At 40.4% G+C, this 18,598-nt stretch overlaps 1 protein-coding gene across 16 annotated transcripts in view; it reads left to right on the forward strand.

The window, feature by feature from the left end:
• The window catches only part of LOC139472451 (protein scribble homolog), a 117,047-nt gene that overhangs the window by 39,689 nt on the left and 58,760 nt on the right, over positions 1 to 18,598 (forward strand). For 15 of the 16 annotated variants that reach the window (XR_011653938.1, XR_011653950.1, XM_071254964.1 and 12 more), the window contains exons 7-23: positions 958 to 1,102; positions 1,599 to 1,671; positions 3,120 to 3,165; positions 3,762 to 3,845; positions 5,033 to 5,148; positions 5,517 to 5,689; positions 6,314 to 6,447; positions 7,796 to 7,918; positions 11,212 to 11,335; positions 11,876 to 12,117; positions 12,655 to 12,876; positions 13,449 to 13,607; positions 13,914 to 13,991; positions 14,482 to 14,604; positions 14,949 to 15,032; positions 15,400 to 15,492; positions 17,865 to 17,885. Coding sequence is in view for 14 of the 16 variants with exons in the window: in XM_071254964.1 (XP_071111065.1) it covers positions 958 to 1,102; positions 1,599 to 1,671; positions 3,120 to 3,165; positions 3,762 to 3,845; positions 5,033 to 5,148; positions 5,517 to 5,689; positions 6,314 to 6,447; positions 7,796 to 7,918; positions 11,212 to 11,335; positions 11,876 to 12,117; positions 12,655 to 12,876; positions 13,449 to 13,607; positions 13,914 to 13,991; positions 14,482 to 14,604; positions 14,949 to 15,032; positions 15,400 to 15,492; positions 17,865 to 17,885 (2,040 nt within the window). In the remaining 2 variants the exon portion in view is untranslated. The remainder of the gene's footprint in view (positions 1 to 957; positions 1,103 to 1,598; positions 1,672 to 3,119; positions 3,166 to 3,761; positions 3,846 to 5,032; positions 5,149 to 5,516; positions 5,690 to 6,313; positions 6,448 to 7,795; positions 7,919 to 11,211; positions 11,336 to 11,875; positions 12,118 to 12,654; positions 12,877 to 13,448; positions 13,608 to 13,913; positions 13,992 to 14,481; positions 14,605 to 14,948; positions 15,033 to 15,399; positions 15,493 to 17,864; positions 17,886 to 18,598) is intronic. The other variant, XM_071255147.1, reaches the window with a different exon arrangement.

Below are 18,598 nucleotides of genomic sequence, written 5' to 3' on the forward strand. Positions count from 1 at the left end.
CAGGGTGATCCTTGTTATAGGCCCACGGCAGATAAGTTCTGCAATATGTATGTAATAGGTAATAATAGGAATGATTGTCCTATTAAAAATGATTGAAATCCTGGAAAGGGGAAGAGCAATTTGTCTCTATTGAGATTTTGGAGAACACCTTATGACATATTTCCTCAAGTGTAATGGTTCCTGACTAATACTGTGTTGAGCTACAACATAGGAGAATGAAGTGTCTTTCTCTTTGACACTGAAGGAGCTAAATCCAGTTAATTTCCTTTTTGTACCATTTTTGGTAATAATGGCATCGGCTAATACAAAATCAGCAGTCATATTAGAATTATATGTAATAAATAAGTAAACAAAAATAAGTTTTGTCTGTAAGTATCAATGTATTAAAGGTTTTAACAGTTTATGTATTTCATGCAGTCTAGATAAGAATTGATAAGACAAGTGATATAAACAATTTCAAGCAGGTTTTTTTACATCTACTATCCCCACAGATTTGGCTACGTACATGCCTGTGGTCTGTCACTATTCTGGAGTAAAGATATCAAAGATACAAAAACATGACAGTCTTTAAGTCATAGCCCAACATCTTGGACCTTTGACTTGTCAACAGATAATCACTGGATTGTCTGGCCCAGACTTATTTTGTGGTCATGTAGCTGGGATATTGCAGAGTGTGCCGTTTTCTATCAAACAACTTCTAATGATAAAAAATATATCTTTGACCTGCTTCCAATGATTTGTGATTTACACATGAACTGTTTTGTATGGTAATCAGTGACCTACACTTATGTTTTGAGATGATGCTCAATGAACTTTCTTCTTGTATCTCCTTGTGTGTAGTACCTTAAAAGTAGCTAGTATCTGTTAACTATTGTGTTTAATGCTATTAAATATCAGTCTATGTTCTATCTTGAGTGATGCTCGGTCTTTGCCTTAAACACTTCATTCTGTGTTCAGGAGATCGGCAACCTGAAGAGGTTGACACAGCTGGATGTTTCTGAGAATCAGCTGGACTATCTCCCGGAGGAGATAGGTGGCCTGCACAATCTGACTGACCTCTCCTTATCTCAGAACAACCTAGAATACCTGCCTGATGGAATAGGTAGGCCATTCGTGAGGGCACCCATCAGACACTTCACGGCCATTTGTGCACAATGTTCCTCCATCAACCAGAATACATTGAATCTAGGGTTCTAACTGTTTCTTTTGTAACATTAAGATAATGACAAGAACCTATTTGACTTTCCTTTATTTCAATTTTTGTACCCCATGAAGTAGATCATTGCTCCAACTATTAACACTGGTTTGTCCGGTTCCACCTCCACATAGCAGTCAGTGATAAAGCATGGGACTGGGTCCCCCATTTCATCATCTTTGTGCATTTCAAAGAAAAAAACAATTTCGGCCCAAAAACATGGTTTTGTTGCTGTTCTTCAAAGTCATTCAAGTCCTATGGTTACATTTACAATTAATCACAAAAACAAACAAAAAAACACTATTTCTGTCGTCACAAAACCTGAACATTGAATTGGAAGTTTTCTAGTCACATCCCTGTGGAATAGACAGTGTGTTGACATGTGATGAATCTTGTGTTTCAGGGTTCCTGAAGAGACTAGCCATCTTGAAAGTTGATCAGAACCGGCTGATCGCCCTGACTCCACACATAGGAAGGTAAGCAGGTCTTGCAAAGAAAATAGTTGATAAAACAAGCGGCTTCTTTGGGAATTGCATCTTGAAACATACATACTTACAAGCGATTTGTGAATGTATTGACCGACTTCTATATGGAACAGGAGTAGCAGGGTAGCCAAGTGGTAAAAGCATGTGCATGTCACACTGAAGGCCTGGGTTTGATTTCCCACACAGGTTCAATGTGTACAGCCTATTTCTTTGTCCTCTTGGCCCAGTCGTCTAAGGCGCCGCAGTTTGCTGTGCAGAGTTGCGTCCCTTGGGCACGCCAGAAACCTATGGTTGTGCTCGTGGGTTTCACCGAGGTGGTAAACGTCTGAGACCTGCATCACTTCGGGCTTTCCTCTCACATTAAGCTGACACGCCTTGATATAACTGGAATACTGTTAAAAGCAGCGTCAAACCCAACTCACTCACTCTTTGTCCTCTGCTGTGATATTGCTGGAAAATTGATACAAGCAGCAAAAAAACACTCACAGCGGTAGAAACTAACAGTTTTCATCCACTAGTCCTTATAATGATAACATATAGCAAAACCTTCAAAAAGGGCAAATGTCTACTAGTCCTTAGGATACCTTAACTAAAGGGCAGTTTGGCAAGGACTACAGGACTAGTGCCAATTTCTGCGCTGCACTCACTTGCTCCAAATGGACTAAATCATAGGATGTTGCAATAAAATTCTGTTTCTTATCTCTCAATTTGGAAGGGGAAATAACGATCAGTTTGTCCCGCAGTCCGGTTTTGGAGTTCTGCTCCGGAAACGAAAGGACAGATGGATAGACATGCTGATCGCTATATCCCCGTCTGTCCGTCTGTTCTTCCGTTTCCCGAGCAGAACTAAAAATATTCTTTAAATATTTCTTGCTGAGACTTTCTTTGTAAATTAGTCCAGTGGTGAACTGGTCCCTTTTAAGGATTTTGGATAATTATATTTTATTTTTTTAATTTCTTCATGACGACAAGTTGTACTTTCTAGAAAATGAGGGTAGTGCTCATTTCCGAAGCAGAACTCCAAAACAGTTGAATATTTCTAGATGAAACTTGCTATTCAGATCAGCCAAGTGGTGAACTAGTGCTTTTTGATGATTTTGGATTTTGGAAAACGCTGAACAGCATTATTTTTTTCTTCACTAAACTGAAGATGTCCAGTGGCAGTGAACCAAAATTGGGGTATTAGCTGCCAAAATCCATCTAGGAATTGCACCAGACCAGGGGATATGTCATCTCCTGATCCCTTGTTTTCAAACTTTGCATGAGGGTTCCTGTTTCCTACATGAATGCTAGCTGAAACTAAATCAACGCAGGTAATTTGATGTGTAATGGTCTAAACAAATTTATTATCAACTACAGCAAACTTAACCCCTTTGTTCAGTGCTATTTACTGAAAATGACATGGAACACTTTTCATACATTTTCTCCTTATTTTTCAGCTGTGAAAATTTACAAGAACTAATTTTAACAGAGAACTTATTATCAGTAAGTATTGTGCATGTATGATTGACCAGAAGGGGTAGAATAGGTCTTCAGCAACCCATGCTTGCAATAAAAGGGGATAATGCTTGTCGTAAGGGATTGGGGGGGTCAGGCTCGCTATAGACCACTGTCATATAGCTGGAATATTGCTGAGTACGGTGTTAAACAACAAACAAACAAACAAAATTCAGACGAGGGCTGGGCCCCCTTCTACAAAGTGATCTTAGTGCTACAGTTGCTGTAAGTAAATATTAACACATGGGAGTTATGATATGAGTTATCTTAGCACTAAGATCGCTTTGTGGAACAGGGCCCTGGTAGACGATTTGAAGTACGTCCGTAGTGTGGTTTGATTGGCTAGTTGATTGGAGATCTGGAGAATGGGCAACACTAGGAATCACTCAGGGTATATGGGTGGATGTAATGCATAGATCTACCTGAAAGTTTAAGGACAGGTAATATATATTCATTTTCTAACTCATTGTTGACTTTGTTGAACAAATTGTAAATAATATGAAGATTACATTTTGATTAAGACTTTTTCAAACAAATTTAAGTAGTTTCAAAACAAATGTTAAATACAAGTTCTTCCATTTCAGGATTTGCCAATAACAATAGGAAAGCTAAAAAATCTGTCTAATTTGAATGTAGATAGAAACAGACTTACAGAAATTCCAATAGAGGTAAGCAGTATTTATTTTGTTTATTGCTCAACATGAATTGCTGTTTTGTCATGTGCAGTCATACATTGCCATCCTGCCTGGAAGGGTCTCTTCAGATATTTCTGCCCAGCAAGGTATTGACCCCATGCTGCTGCAGAAGGCTGTCTGAGGCAATCAAGGACTTTAGATCTGAAGTGTGAACTGAATTGCCTTCATTTCGAATAATTATGAAGCATCGGATATTGAAACTTAATGATTATGGTAATTTTCCTTAAATAAAGCAATATTTACACTGAAGCAATTAGTTGTTTGCCTTCTCAAAGGGTTTGTGGTTAGAACCAGCATCCTATGGATCGGATTGCATTGCTCAGTGGCTTGCTTGATTGTGTGTCATTAAAGCCAAAGGTTGTGGATCATAGCTCATAATATCCGCCACTGGACTGCGTGGCCCAATCTCATTAAGATCAAATCTTAGTTCTCGCTACTGCTAAACAAAGATCTGAGGACATCCCATTACGGGTCACGTCAGACCGACCTTGCGCGAACTTTGACTGCTCAATGGATTGACCAATCAGGAAGGAGATTTCTTGTGCCTTACGGCACCAATTTCAAATCGGCAACTATGCTTTGAAACATATTTTGACAAATTCTTGATTACAAATTTGAAACCTGAACAAAAGAACATTCTGGAATGGCTAATAGATGATCTAGATTGTATGGATTCAGTCGTAGTTAAACCCGTAAGTATCGTTCGGAATACCCCGTGTATTGCATTTTGAGGTTTGAAATCAAATTCCGACTGTCACTTTCATAATCTGGTAAGCAACGCTCTGATTAGTCGGATGAAAGGTTCTGACACGACCCCTTATGGGATGTCTTCAGAATTTGTTCAGCGGTAGCAAGAATTAAGGTCTGATTTTAATGAGATTGTGCATGGCCAGAATATTTACAGACCATACTCCTACATCTGGAATATACCTGAGTGCGACATTATACAACAATGTATGACCCTGAAATGTTACTTTGACCTGCATCCAATGTTTTGTGATTTTCACATGAACTATTTGTGTAGTTGTCAATGACTTTCAACTGTTAGTGCAATGTTGCACAACAAGTAAAGAGACCAAAAGCTGTTTGGAATATGCTTGAGATTGTGTACATTGGCCAAGATGCGTGACCTGTATGTTGTGTGTGTGTGTCTTCTGCAGCTGGGGAAATGCACCAAACTTGGGGTCCTGTCCCTGCGAGACAACAAGCTGCTCAGGCTACCGCAGGAGTTGGGCAACCTAGTGAAAGTACACGTCTTAGATGTCTCAGGGAACAGGTGAGCTACATCAGAACATATAACCAGAACAAGTATGACCAAAGCAATTGTCAAAATATAATGCTTGTGGTTCTCAACCTTTATGAAACCTGACTGACATGGCATTTCATTAGCAACTCAGATTCTCTTCATCAAGTCTGTAACTAGAAGTCATGAAAACCTATATGAAATATAAGAACATAATTTTCATAAATATGTACAGTATTTTGAAGGATCATCAAATGAGTGGACAAATTTTCAACTTGGACCAGTCCTTTTAACACTGGTCATTGATTTGCCTACACCTGAGTAACACCATGCAGAATGCTATCAGTGTTAATATTACTGTTATACAGAGTTGTTACAGAGTGCCCTGTCTGTTGTTACAGGTTGGAGTATCTGCCTATCACAGTCATGAACCTTAACCTGAAGGCCTTGTGGTTGTCCGAGAACCAGGCACAGCCTATGCTGAAGTTCCAGACCGATTTCGATGAGCGGACAGGACAGAAAGTGCTCACCTGTTTCCTGCTCCCTCAACAAGGCTTCCACACAGAGAGCATGGGTGAGTGGACCGTCTCCTGTACAATTCTACACCCACAAATAAGAACGTATGGTCAGAATTTCTTTGTTAAATGTCTAAACTAATTCCATTCCCTTGATGAGATCATACTATGCAAAGATGTCAGGCAACAAGGTTTTTGTGCAGTGGTGTCATAGTTTAAATAATGTTGCGGCAATTTTCCTATTCAGGAAAATGGAAATAAATTTTGTTTGACATGTAACACCCTTCCTTGGATGATTCTCGGCAACACCGCTTCATATTGCAATATAGAATTAGATTTAGCATATGACATCAAGGACTGACGATTCATGATCGTTTCACAGTGAATGCAAACACATACCAGCTGACACTCATGAGGCACATTTGGCGAAAGCACTATCAACACTCTTTCCTGTGACCTATAATTAGTGTGTTCTTAGCATGCTAAGCATGCACACAAAATATGCCATCTCCAGCGTTACAAATTGGCACAAGTCTTCTAGTCCTTGCCAAAATCCCCAATAGTTAAGGCATCATAAGAACAAGTAGAAATTTGCCATCTTAAAGGTTTTGTTATATTTTATCATTATAAGGACTAGTGGACGAAAGCGTAGACTTCTAGCGATATGGTTGTGTTGTTGACAGAGAACCTGCTGCGCGGCAGCACGGCAACGGATGGCGACAGTAGACTCAGCTGGACGGACAGCACACAACGAAATCAGCGTGAAAGCATTATCAGGTTTGCTGAACATGAGAGGGAATCCGATGAAGACTCAGAGGTAGCTATGGCATTTTATGGCTCTTGAATTAATGAATTTGTTACAAGGACATTCAATAATCTCTTGCAAATTTTGTATGTTACTTTAACACTGTTTTAGCCCATGTTTTGATGTAGATGTGTTTATATCATGTCAGTGAAAACTTCAATAAAGAGATCTTTGGTATACATGAACATACATAATTATAGCCTCCTGTTTGCTAAAACTTTCAAGCCTCATAATACCCGCTGTGACTTTAGTAATATCTGTAATTAAGCAATGTTTGAAAGTCTTCTTGTTCCATACAACTTATGCATCACTTATCTTATTATGGTTAATTATGTTTTGTCTTTTGTCAATTATCCATTATCTGTTGCATGTATCTATGTTTGACCCACATTCTTTTTATGTTTTCATAATGAGTTACCGTATTCGACGTAATAAGCACCCACAGCCCTCTAGGGGGCTCTTATTAGAACATGATTTTGGTGGGGGAAAAAACAGTTGAAAGATACTAAATTTCGTGGTTTATGCTGACAGCCTGATATGATACAAAAGAAAAAATCTTTGCATATTATGCACGACAGACATATTTTTCCAGAATTTAATTGCCCGTAATTAAGGGTGCATATAACACACGAGTACGTATTATAAACAAATAAATAAGTCTTGTGTACACTGATCAATCGGAAGGGGTGCTAATTGGGATTGTTCAGTAGCCAATATATTAGCAAATATAGCTGTGGGGGCTTAATAGAACGGGGCACTTATTGCGTTACATACAGTAAATGTAATCTTTCGAAAATATTTGCATCTCCTATTTGGTAACAGGTGTGCCTAAGTGCTAGTAAATCGATTTGATAATTATCTAGTGGAAATCAACATATTGTTTCTGTTATCATTATCAATGATATTTCAATTCACACTACTATTGAAATTCCAAAATAAGTATGATAGAAACAGACTGTTTTACACCAGGATCACTTTTGTGGTAACGTGTTTGAAGGCACAGGGTATGAGGCAGTTTGTTCCCGCTTCTATGCTGCATCGTTTCCATGTTGGAGAATCCTGTCACTTACCCTGACATTATAACTATAACATAGGCCAAACAGTTACAAACTATTAAACATTATTGATGCATAATATGACACTTTCATCAATTAATTTACATTTTCAAAACACAAATACTCTGCCTGAAGACACAAGGTGTTTGGCAGTTTCTCAAATGGTCTTTGCTATCTTTCCTGTCTTTGGAGGAACCCAATGTTTGCTTTTGTGTATGTCTGTTGGTCTGTTTGCCTGTCTTGCCAATGTCTGTTTGAATATCTGCCTGTCTGCATGTCATATCTGCCTCCACTTACTCCCACAGACCACGTTTGTACGCCATGACACTCCTCATCCTAAAGAATTGAAAGCTCGGCATGCAAAGTTCGTCAAACAGAACAAAGGCATCGACGGTCATGTCATTCCCCACAATGAAAAAACTGCAGAGGTGAGATTGTTGAGACACTACACTGCAATTGATATATTACTTTGCTCCTTGTGAATAGCATTCATTATGTTGTGTTATACATGTGCTCATTTGACACTATTTCTATTTCCTCTTGACTTGGCCTGTAGCTATATCAGTAAACATTATTTCTGCATTTTGTGGAAACTTCATCCTTGTATGTTTTGCATGACAGATTTAATGACAGGGTCTTTGGTCTGGCCAACTCCGTTCAGATGTTCTTTGTTACCATGCCACTGTTATCTTTATGAATATTCCTGAAATATAGGTTTTGACAAAAAACAAGAAACAATTTTTTACAATAAGATCGATTCAGTCAAATAGATAGAAATATTAAAACATGAACAATAAAATAAATTGATCTGACTTAAAGTAAATTTACAAACAGTATCAGTATCTCTAGCTTTTTGAAGTTGTGCACTTAATGTATGTCGCTGTGAATATTTAACCAAGGATTTTCTCATCCAGGCAGGTGGTAGTATCATGCATTTTAGTCTGGATGTACGAACTGCTGTCTGCAACCCATACAAGTCTTACTAGCCTTATATGTTTCCCTAGACTTTAGTGGGTCATTGAGCCTAATGGGGATTAGGGGGCTAGAATAGGTCCCCAGCAATCTGTGCAGATCGCATCCAATGGGGATTCGGGGCTAGAATAGGTCCCCCACCTAAATGTACTGGTCGTACCCCATTGGGGATTCGTGGTTAGAATAGTTCCCGGCAACCTGTGCTGGTCGTACCCCATTGGGGATTCCTGGTTGGAATAGTTCCTGGCAACCTGTGCTGGTCATATCCAATGGGGATTCGGGGCTAGAATAGGTCCCCACCAACCTGTACTGGTCGTACCCCATTTGGGATTCGTGGTTAGAATAGTTCCCGGCAACCTGTGCTGGTCGTACCCCATTGGGGATTCCTGGTTAGAATAGTTCCTGGCAACCTGTACTGGTCGTACGCCATTGGGGATTCGTGGTTAGAATAGGTCCCGGCAACCTGTGCTGGTCGTACCCAATTGGGGATTCCTGGTTAGAATAGCTCCCCTGCAACCTGTGCTGGTCGTACCCCATTGGGGATTCCTGGTTGGAATAGTTCCTGGCAACCTGTGCTGGTCATATCCAATGGGGATTCGGGGCTAGAATAGGTCCCCACCAACCTGTACTGGTCGTACCCCATTTGGGATCCGTGGTTAGAATAGTTCCCGGCAACCTGTGCTAGTCGTACCCCATTGGGGATTCCTGGTTGGAATAGTTCCTGGCAACCTGTGCTGGTCATATCCCACGGGGTAGCCTATGGGTTAAAGCAATCCTTGTCATTTCGGGGGCTGTGTTTGAATTCCTGCTTGAGTAAATGTGTGCTAAAAGCGGCATAATGAACTTTCAGGGCTTGGTCTGCAGACTCCAGGCTAATGTCAAAGACTGTTCTTGCTCTGCTATCCATGACATTTGTCTGGCTGACAGTATTAGGTCCGTTTTCTAGTTGTTCCATCTAACAGCTGCCATCATCAGTACTCCACGGGTGTGTATACACTATGTTCCTTCATCTCCAGTGAATACACATGGTCGCTTTAGGTGTCGTTGCTTCATTTAACCAATGATTAAAGCCACAGTCTGCTTCAAGCAGGAGGGAAGCCAGCGATTGCTCACACCAATGAACTCTCAGTTCACATTGGCAATTTATCATCAAAAGCTATCCACAGTTGTGTCATAAATAATTTGTGACGTCATTGATCACCATGACATCACAATAAAATGACATCCCTTGTCTCACAGCCACTGAGGCTGCTCAGCTGTAATTTGTACACTCAAGACACTGGCTATTTCTCTTTACAAACTGAAAATTTGGAAGAATAACTTGGACAATAAATAGAATCTCACCTTCATGTGTTTTGTTATCAAATATACAACACTCATTGTTGAGAGTTTAAATCCCAGAGTTTAAACTTTCATTGACTTGCGTTGAATATTTGATATCAAAAGACATGAGAGTGAGATTCTCTATATATCTCCTGCAACATGTGCGACAGCCTGGTGGACATCTACTCAACAGATTGCTTCCATGTTAGGTGATGGCTTCGCACAAAGATAGGGCAGGGTTTGACATCCTTGTGTTATAGACAGCCTTATTTCATTTCCTGACTGGGGCGGTCTGGTAGCCTAGTGGTTAAAGCGTTTGCTCGTCACGCTGAAGACCTGGGTTAGATTCCCGACATGGGTGCAATGTGTGAAGCCCATTTCTGGTGTCTCCCGCCATGATATTGCTGGAATATTGCTAAAAGCGGCATAAAACCAAACTCACTCACTCATTTCCTGACTAAACAGACACCCATCACTATTACAACACAGAGCAGCTGTATGGATATACGAGTAATGGAGGAATGTCATGTAAACAAACACGTGAAGTAATGACGAGGAATGGTTGCTGAAGTAGTTGCCATGTTTGGATACTGCAGAGATGGCTTACTCCTGGAGGAGAAGATACAGCACTTACCTGGCTGTGTCCGAACCACACGCATCACCTCAGTGTCCAATACAAGCAGCCTGCATTGCCTTCCACTTACCTCCTTGTCTCAATCAGGACTAGCTCTGTGTGAACAACGTGTCCGTCCTTTATGATGCAAAATGTTTGTTATGTTATAATTTGGTGATTACATGAACAGTGATAGCGTATGTTAACAGGTTTGGAATGTCAATAGTATATAAGTATATATAAGTATTTAGGTGCTTCCAGACCCGTGAAGATCCGGGGTAGAATAGGTCTTCAACAAACCTAAAAGGCGACTGCTTGTTGTAAGAGGCGACTAACGGGAACGGGTGGTCAGACTCACTGACTTGGTTGATGCAGATCATCGTATCCCAACTGTGCGGATCAATGCTCATGATGTCAGTCACTGGATTGTCTGGTTCAGACTTGATTATTTCCAGACCGCCATCATATAGCTGGAATATTGCTGAGTGCGGTGTTAAACAACAAACAAACAGAGAAAAGTGCTTCCATCATGAATAGTATCCTTATAAGCACTCGTGAGCATGTCATGGTAACTGCGGTACTCAGATGGTAACAGGGTAAGAAATTTTAGTCTCCCTCCCCCCCTGTCAGTGTTGTTTTCTACCTAATGATAAAGTGGTAGCCCACATGGAAAAGTCACTAGTCCTTCCTGAATTCTGCTCTCTCTGACTAGTGGACTTGTGTTATTTTCAAAACCTGCCTTCACTGCAATCTGCCCCGCCCTGATCCACCATGCATACACTCATAGGCAGATTGGTGTGTAATGTGTTCCAGGACAAGGCGTTCATGCCACAGAGGGACAATGATCCACGCTGGACAGAAGATGACCATTCATCGGTTGATGACAAACCCGAGAGGAAGGTTGCCATGCTTATTGAGCCACCACAGATCATCAAAGGTAACAACCAATTTAAGCAAGGGAACCATGTCTTAGTCTATTCACCTTTTTCTTTGAATGATGACTGTTTTAATGCTATTAACAAGTTTCAAGGATTATTTTCATATCAACTGAGATGAGGGTTAGAACTAAACTCAAAAGCTTCACTAGCCCGGGTAAAGTTAAAATGCCCTTGTTATGTTGAAAGTATGTGGAAATTTATACTTGCTACAGGAATTTGTACTAGCCTTGAGCTAGCGGGCAATTGTTAATTTCTACCCTGGACATAATTAACTATTCAAACCACGTTAACTAGACCCCCATTAGGTATATATGTGGGAACCTTTTGGTCCCGACAGGATCCTGACACTATGGTGTCATACTGACACTCGAGTACTTAACCATGTTTCCCTGTATCGACCGTAATAATATATATGGAGACAAAATATGAAAACATGCATGGTAGATTTAATTGTGTGCTTGACAATTGTATTGATGTGTGCCTGAGAAATGGAAGATGTATTTATGAGTGAGAGATGATGATGATGATGTCTGCTGTAGCCCCTGAACTGGAAGGACCGCCGCCCCCTCAGGTGGAGTCAGAATCATCAACAGAAGAAGACGAGCTTCCGAAGGAAACACAGCCTCTCCTGAAGAGTGTGACAATCGCCCCGGTCACTATGATGTCAGACGACCGGGCCATGGACACGTCACATGAAAGCGGGGAGCTGAGGGAACGCAAGGCTGACGACTCTGATGAAGATGCAGATGGGACAAGGAGCGAGGATGAATATAGTGATAATGTGAGTCCGAGATGCCCAGACAGTAAATACTGAGGTCTGGTTTTAGCAGTGAAACTCTGTGGGGAGTCCGGGACAGACTTGGTATCCAGCCACGCTCAGCGACTTGGTTGATTGCATGTCGTCTTACCCAGTGGCATGGATCGTTACTGTCACTGGATTGTCTGGTTCAGACTCAAGTATTTACAGACGTTGTCATATAGCTGGGGACTTTTCAATGTTTTCTCGTATGATATAATAATATATATGGAGACAAAATAAGAATATATACATAGTAAAATAAATTGTGTGTGCTTGTCAACAAACTCACAGACAAAAAATATTTAAACAAAGATGATAAATTTTAAGCATACAAGATAAAATTGGATGATATTACACTTAGCAGTCTTGCTTGAAAACGGTATATGGATCTGTACCGAAAGATCACAAAAAAAATCTTTTAAAGAAGTTGTCCTGAAGATGTGTCTACTTTGTCGTCCATCAACTTCTAAGGAATGCCCACCAGACAATGGATGATATTAGGTGTTGATGTTGCTGTAGGACTCGGAAGACATGCGTGAGAGGAAGGTGGGCTTTGCTGACGACATAGAGGAGCAGCCCGAGAAGGACCACCGACTCCGCCGCCGCGACACGCCCCACTACCTCAAGAACAAGCGTATCAACCTGAACAGCAGCAAGGAGGATGCTGAGCAGAAAGTGCGGGAAATACTTGCACAAGCCGCTGCACAGAAGGATAAAGCAGCTGTAGATTCTGATTTAGCGGTGAGTGTACCATCCACACAAAGAATGGGGATTGAGACGGTATTGTGAGTCCGTGTTCGAGTCTTAGGGACAGGGAGATTTACTTGTAGGTACTCAATTGTAGTGAGTGTCAGATTTTGTTGATAAAGTAGTGATCATAATGTGATGATAACAGTATGGTAATTTAGTTAGCACAATATTCCATGGCATTACTACCTGTCAGTGGATCAGTGTACTGCAAATCTCTCTGAGATTGCAACCTAAGCTGCCTCTTAGGTCTTAGAAGATTCACATTTGCATTACCAACCCATCCTACTGGGTACTCAACTATGACTACAACCAGTATTTTTCTTACAGCTTTATAAGCATTCTGTATTTCAACCTGTTCTTTGCATTTCTCCTAAATGATGAAGTTATCCCCTTTTTGACATGAATATGTAACAGTCTTTTGATTTTGAAGTTTGAAGAGCTTATGATAGATACCAAGTACTTGATATAAAACTTCTAAGATATTTTTCATTCTGGGGACACTATTAGTTCCTTGTGCCATGAGACACTATGGTTTTGAGATGTTGTGACCTATCTTGTGGCAGCCTCCAGAAGATGAGACGATGTCCTTGACAACACAGCACGTCCCAGTGAAGGTGGAGGAAGAGGCGGTGGCTATCACCATACGCCGTGAACCCGGGCAGGGGTTGGGGGTCAGCATTGCAGGGGGAAGGGGGTCAACTCCATATAAAGGAGATGATGAGGTATGTATTCAGTAACATTGCGGAAGATACCATTTGAATTGTTGGTTTGAAATAGGATTTCTATGTAGGCTGTGTTTAGAATCTTGTTCAAAGTTGATATTTTATTGTTTTCTTTTATATGTCTTTGTAGTATAGTCAGGTGTTGATACAAACGAATGTAGTGAAAAATCAGCTGTTCTTGCATATCAATAGAGGCTGACAAGTCTTAGGTTATGTGAAAGTGTTAAGATCTGATGAAAATGATTTGATGTGCTATGGACAGACGGAACTGTTGTTCATGTCAGATTTATCATCTTCTTGTTTCAGAGTATATTTATTTCAAGAGTTTCGGAGGAAGGTCCTGCAGGGAAGTCGGGCATATTGAAAGGCGACAAACTTATATCAGTGAGTCTTAGTGGTGATCTTAATGGTGGCCGAGGATGAATCCCCGTCTTCATTCTTGGATTTAAATTCAGTAGTTTGAATAAACATGTTCTTGATCTCAACATGGATGGGTTATGGATTATGCAGCCAGTGGGAATTGAGCCGGTAAATGTAGATGAAACAGTACAAAATATATTTACAAAGAACTGCAAGAATCCAAATTGGAGGGTGGACATGATATATGAATCAATCATGTTACCTCTGGAACTCCATAAATACAGGATAGTCTGAAATGGAAATTGATGTGCGCATGTCATTTAATCAGAACAGAAAACTGCTGAATTTGTTTCACAAAGAAATTTGAATTGGCATTATCAAAATGGATCCGCAAATCATGGGAAAATAAAATTATAAGGTCATAGATGATCTGAGGTGGTATGTGAAGGTGGATAACTTATGTTGAAAACAATTCCTCCAGTGGCATCATGAAAAGTTGTCTCCCTTTGACCAGGTCAATGGCCAGGACCTGAAGGATGCTGACCACTACGACGCCGTCAACGTCTTGAAGAGCAGTGGGAATGACATCATCATGGTTGTAGGCAGGGAGAGGCTTGTGCCCAACTCAGTAGCTGATGTATGTCACATAGTTCTCATTGCTTTTCATAATTACATTGTTTTCCTGAGGTCTATTCAGTGAAATCTTGTCCAATGTATGAGTGTTCCAGGATAACTTCATAGTCTAATAAATCACAAAATTTATTTATTGAAAATATTTCTCCAGAGAGTTAACTTTTTCTTTCTGTGTGTACATGTGAATTGATTAAGTTTGTGAAATGTTTATTGTAGGGTTCTTTAAATTTGTTTCATCAATATATGTATCTGCTCTTTTCGCCTTATGAGGCAAACTAAAATTTTACTCGGAGATGGATTATGTGTATGAACCATGTAACCTCCATGCTCTTTCTTCCTGTATCCCAGGTGTGTGACGGGGAGGACCACACCCACACCAGCGTGGCCACCGTGTCATTCAGTCCGGAGCCAGAGATGGAGGTGTATGGGGAGGTAATTCAACATTTATTTGAAGTGTGAAAACCCCACAGACTAATCAAATCTGAATCACCTTTTACATTTGTTTTCATTTTCAAACATCACATTGTGGGTATAATGTATAATTCAGGGGTAAAATAAGAACTGACAAATGAATTTAGAAACATGTTGAAACACTTCTAAGTATCGGTAGATCCTATCGTGACAGTGAAATACCTGTCAGGCAGCTAGTTCCCTGAACAAAGAGGGCCTTACTAGTATCATAGGTGAAAACACTAGGTGTCCTATGATGAATTCAATTCCTTGAAATCTTCCCTTTCACACTCCATCAGATCCAACCAAGTGTTGTCTTTATCTAACAAGGCATCACCTTCATTTTCAGACAATTGGAACCACACTGTATCGGGATGCTGGTGGTCTGGGCTTCAGCATAGCTGGTGGGCGTGGCTCCGTGCCTTACAAGGGCAATGATACAGTGAGTGGACACGTCCAGGGTCTCCTGATTTACTGGAGCTGCTTGTAGATACTTTATTTCTGAAGCCAGTAGTAGCTTTCTTTTCAGGGTTTGAGACTATAGTTTTGTGTCATGAGGTCAATTAAACTTTTTTTTCTCATATTGATAAACATTGCATAAACTGGCATATGCCAAGTGGGTTTTAGAAACAAATGTATTCCAACCTGTTGTTATTGCAGATAACAATATTCATGCCACAGATCGAGATATTAAGTGAAGGGTCAGTGACTTAGGGGATGAAGTACTCTTTCTGTATACATGAAATCCGTTTAAATCGTGTTCGAGTTAAGAGATGGAGAAGTCTATTGATATTTCTTTCAAGCATGTGGTTTTGTGACAGCTTATTCTGTCAATAGATGTATGATTGTCACAGTCGAAGCATGAGTCTTTAAAGTACAAATACTTATGTATAGTGTGATGAACGCTTGGATGCCAGTTTATATTATAGTAATAGGGATTTTTTTTGTGAGAAACCATCTGGTATACCTGTGCCTTGGTGGGGCTGGTGTGCCATCACACCTGACAGACTTCAGTTAATGTATTCTCCATCAGCCTGTGGTTTGATGCCCAGTGGGGATTCTGGGTTAGAATTGGTCCCCATCAACCAATATTGGTGGTATGAGGCAACTTACAGATCAAGTGGTCAGACCAAGTGAATTGGTTGATGGCTTGTCATCCTATCCAGATAACATGGATATTTGCTCACAATATCAATCATTGGATTGTCTGGTCCAGATTCATATTATTTACAGGCCGCCGTCATATAGCTGGAATATTGCTGAAGGGGCGTTTAACAACAAACATACACACTCTCTGGTCTGACTTCAACCACTGCAATGGACCACCTCCATGGTCTAGTGGTAGAGCGTTCATCCCCCGGAGAGTGGAAGGTCATGGGTTCGATCCCTAGTGCATCATACCAAAAGAAGTTAAAACATTGTACTTGTTACCCTATCTGGCGGTGGGTATAAAGGGGCTAAAACAAGGACTGGTCAGCTCGGAGTCAGTATACTGTGTCTGAATGGGGTATTCATGTTAAACTTCGGCATGGTATCTCAGTGGGCTAGCACTATAAATAGGCATCAGTCCAGACAAGTACAAGCAGCCACACACACACACACACACACGTGCATGCACGTGGCTATATAAGTGCAATAATCTTGGATGCGACATTAAACCCTATTTCACCTCACCTCATCCACCACAATGAAACTTAAATATTTTGTATACTGTTGTATGGACTCACATTGAGTCACCCATGGGAAGGTATAAAGTAGTAAGTAAACATGTCAAATTGTCTCCATGTCATGATTGTTGCTATGGTTACCACGACAGGCTCTTCAACGTGTACTTCAAGAATCGTCCCGCACAGACAAATTGGATTTACTTTTCGTGAGCTGTTAAACTCCCAGTCCTTGTGATACTGTGAACTGTAGTATTGTTCCCGTCAGACCCTCCAGTCAACAGCAGTTTGTTGTCGTCACTGATTCAGACTGTCTGCCCAGTCTCTTCATTTAGTGGGTTCTGTTTGCTTTTAGTATGTTTCTTTGCTCATGCTTCGCTTTCGAAGAAGGTTTCGTCTTTCACAATGGGACCTTTTTGTTTAAAGATCTACTGAGTCTGGGGAAAATAGTTTACAGGTAACAAACAGTACACACACATTACCTTTACAAGATCATTCTTGAAGGATGAAATGAAATACTTGCTCTAGAAACAAAATCGTCATTTAGGATTCAAAAGTTACGGAACTAATGATTGTTGATGATTTAGAGGAGTCTCAACTATTGTCCTCTCATGAGGCTACAATAGTGCAGGAATAATTGAAACTGATGAGGCCTGTGATCACACTCACGACATGTTGGACTGTCCGAGAAGCATCAAACAGTGTAGAGACACTTTCAGTGTTCCCATTCCAGCTCTGACTATGTATTTCACAGTTTGACAATAGGGACAATCATATTTATTCATCCATTACCGATGCTGAAGAGTTTGGGGTAAAAGTCTATTGACTCCCTGTTTTAATTCTACGGTAGTCCATGGACCAATACGTCTGGGAAAAGTGAATGAAACATATTGTAGATGTGATCGCAGCAATTCTTGAGTTGTTGTGGTTTAAGGTACATCCCTTCATTCAACAATCATGAACAGTTTTCAGAATTTAGTCCAGTTGTATTTGTCCTAGGTATTGGCATATGTACAAGTACATGACAAACAGTCCAAAATGATTGTTAGTAGGTCTGACTCAACCTGTCCCAACCCTCACTCACTCACTCACTCGCTTTCTCTCACTGGCTCCAGTTAGTACATGGGTCACCTGACATTTTTCGTTTCAGCAACTCTATTCCCTGCTGGAGGTGGGTACAGGCTGAATGCTGCCTGCATGGCTCTCTAGTCCTCCCTTGTGTAGAACCACCACGGACATTAACACTTGCAGCACGGAACCTTAGTGCAACTTGGTTGAATATGTTTCTTTTGAGTTAAAATAGGATTTGTCAAGAAAATATGTAGCTAAACTTAGGAACTAATCTGGTTGCAATTAGGTTGTCATTGTAACAGAATGGTCATTGTTAAATTGGGTGGTCAGTGAGTGTTTTAGGCTGCTCCAAAGGAATTCAGTAATTATGTTCAATTGATGGATGTTCAAGGTTAATTGTGATGTCACAGACAGCTCACCTTTTATGATTAATCATTTCAATAGGAAATCCTACTGTAAATATCAGTGTAGAATGGAGGCAAAATATACTACTCCAAAGAAGTTACAGAATACTAAATTTTGTGATATGACTCCAGTTAATCTGTAATGGCCCTGACAGATTATGAAAGAATATGAAAGAATCCGGTGTTATTTAACTTGTATAAGTATGTTTTAGTGCTTTATTTGTATAACCTCTGTTAAGGGATCAGCCGTATGTATTCTGCCTGAGGGTGTTCTTTTATTCAGTTTGTGATTGTTGTATTAAACCCATTGGATTTAGATTGGATTCCAGGCCTCTGATGGCCCCGTTTGAACTAGTCTGTTATAGAATACTGAAACTCGAGTGTTGATGTCTCCTGTAGATCTGCCCCC

Source organism: Haliotis cracherodii, unplaced genomic scaffold (genome assembly GCF_022045235.1).
Source record: "Haliotis cracherodii isolate W230 unplaced genomic scaffold, xgHalCrac1.p SCAF_1, whole genome shotgun sequence".
NCBI classification, from domain to species: domain Eukaryota; kingdom Metazoa; phylum Mollusca; class Gastropoda; order Lepetellida; family Haliotidae; genus Haliotis; species Haliotis cracherodii.